The sequence below is a fragment of the Myotis davidii genome, unplaced genomic scaffold (genome assembly GCF_000327345.1).
Source record: "Myotis davidii unplaced genomic scaffold, ASM32734v1 scaffold115, whole genome shotgun sequence".
NCBI lineage: Eukaryota > Metazoa > Chordata > Mammalia > Chiroptera > Vespertilionidae > Myotis > Myotis davidii.
In genome coordinates, this window is record NW_006291010.1 from 3681560 (window position 1) to 3684129 (window position 2570).

General features: G+C 39.6%; 1 protein-coding gene across 1 annotated transcript in view; it reads right to left on the reverse strand.

Moving 5' to 3' along the window:
* The window catches only part of TNFSF10 (tumor necrosis factor superfamily member 10), a 12161-nt gene that overhangs the window by 214 nt on the left and 9377 nt on the right, over positions 1-2570 (reverse strand). The window contains exon 5 of the mRNA XM_006764115.2: positions 570-1056. Coding sequence (XP_006764178.1) covers positions 617-1056 — 440 coding nt within the window. The 3' untranslated portion in view covers positions 570-616. The remainder of the gene's footprint in view (positions 1-569; positions 1057-2570) is intronic.

Genomic DNA, 2570 nt, shown 5'->3' on the forward strand with positions numbered 1-2570 from the left:
GTTTATTTTTACATATATACCCATATAGGTTTATTTTTACATATATATACATATATGCAACATATGTATGTATATATACATATGTATACATGTATCCTATATAATAAAAGCCTAATATGCTAAGTGTCCAGTCATATGGTTATCCATTCAATCAATCAAAGCATAATATCCTAATGATATGCTAAGGCCACTCAACTGCTCGCTATGACGTGCATTGACCACCAGAGGGCAGACAAGTCGACCAGTCGACCATTCACTATGACATGCACTGACCACCAGGGGGCAGACGCTCAGACCAGTAAGTTAACTTGCTCCTGGGGTCTGGTCAGGACTGAATGAGACAAGCTGGACACATCCTGGAGCCCTCCAGCAGCCCCTCCTCGGCCTCGATCGTGCACCAGTGGGGTCCCTCGGCTTGGCCTGCACCCTGTTGCAAACCAGGACCCCTTGGGGGATGTTGGAGAACCAGCTTCAGCCCAATCCCACAGGCCAGACTGAGGGACCCCACTGGTGCACAAATTCGTGCACTGGGCCTCTAGTATATACATATGTACATATGTATATATATGTAAAAATAAACATATTTGCATGAAGATTAAACAAAAGTGCAGATCATCTAGCCAATTAAAAAGGCCCCAAAATAACTGGCTTGCTGGTCCATGTCAACTAATTGCGCATTCGTTACAGATACAAATATTCTGTCATTTTCTTGAAGCTCATATATTCCACCTTGATAGATGGAATAGAGTCCATATTGTGAATCTTTAGACCAACAACTATTCCTAGCACTTTTCATCAGCAGTATAGGTTCAGGATAGTCTGTGACTTTGTAAATATATTGTACCATTTGTTTGTTTTTCTTTCTGATGCCTACTGTTGAATCATTCTCAGGTTCCAGAAATCGAAAGTACGTTTGGGAATAGATATAATAAAACCCCGTTTGATGGATAACTAACTCTCCATTCCTCAGGTGCAAATTACTCAAGAATGAATGTCCTCTTCTTGATGACTCCCAGGAGGTTATTTTATGGCCAAAAATGTTTTCATCCTTGGCATCTGGAGGAAGGTTAGAGAGAAAGAAAGTTTACAAAAGAGAGTTTGTAGCAAAGCAAGGTGTTTCCAACAGCTGTCGCTAGCCTATTTTTGGATGGTACTGCAAAGGATTTCAATCAAATATAAAATTTCTCGCTCCTCTAATCTTACAAGGATTCTAAAGTCTAGTCAGTGCGAAACCTGAAGGGGCCTGTTATTGGGGCCTGTTAGGAGTGCCTTATTTTTCTGTACCTTGTCTGCCTCTCATGACACATCTGCCACACTTAGCTCTGAGAAGTAGCACAGGGGATGATTCACTCAGACGGCAATCTTTACTCTAGGGCAGAACTTCTGTCCCGAACCCCTACCTCTCTCCTGTGCTGGTGAGCTCAAATGAACAGTATACAGGGAAACTAAGAGAAATGGATCTACTTCCTTCAGCCTAGGGCTCTGAACTTCTTGCTATTCCTTTGGATCGCTTTGGATTCCCTCCTTGGTCTTTCTCAGCAGTCAAAGGCATCATCCAAACTGAATGCATCTCTAGTCTACAATTACAGCACAGGTTTGGCAAAGAGATCCCAGATTTAAAGAGCTCCAGATCCTCTAAGTCCTAGAGACTGAATGAAAAAAGGTCCTGCAAAATATGATATTCCTTTAAACTTTGGGATCATCTTCATGAATGATATAAAATTCAGTTTTTCAAGAGTTTAAAATAACTGTCACATTGGTTGATGAGCAGTAAGCAGCAATATGGGAATAATTATCTCACTCATATGCAAAACATGTTAATTATTTATAAAACATAAGTCCAGGAATATGATAGGAAGGCAACTACCTAGAAAAAAAAAACACAGGACAATCAACAAACCCCTCAAAACACCCCAATAATGCTTTCACCCATTTACTGCCTAAAATTTCTTTACCTTGGGACAAAACCTTTCACAATAATGCAAGGGACTTCTTGAGTACTTACAACAGGCATTTTGCATGTGTTTCTCTTTTATGAGGTAAAGTTTGTTTCTACTTTGTATAAAGTTTATCTCTATTTTGTATAAGCAACTGAAGCTTAGTTTGGTTAAGTACTTTGCTGGGTAAGGAGGGCTGGGATTCCAACGTGGGTATTTAGACTATAATACCGTTGTACTTAACTACAGCACTCTGTGGACATCTGCTCTGACAGTTAAAATTAGGTTTAACATATTTGGTTAAACTATGTGACACCAACACTTTGTAAGTAAAAAATAGTCAAATATTGGCAACTTCCTGCGGTTCAACCAAATATAATGTCACAAGAATACTCAGTGACTCATGGTGAAAGCAAATGATGAATTTAGAACTTGGAAGAAGAAAAATTTGATCAAAATGAGAAAGAGAGATGACTTTAAAGAAGAAAAAAGCAAAAATGGGGGCATGGGAAACTCAACGATAACATTCTCCCACATTATCATTTCCCTGAGGCCAGTTATGCCAGGGCAGTAATTGAGCTATTTGTCTTATCATCTTGTTTCTGAAGAGAGTCAGTCTGAGATCTGATTCCT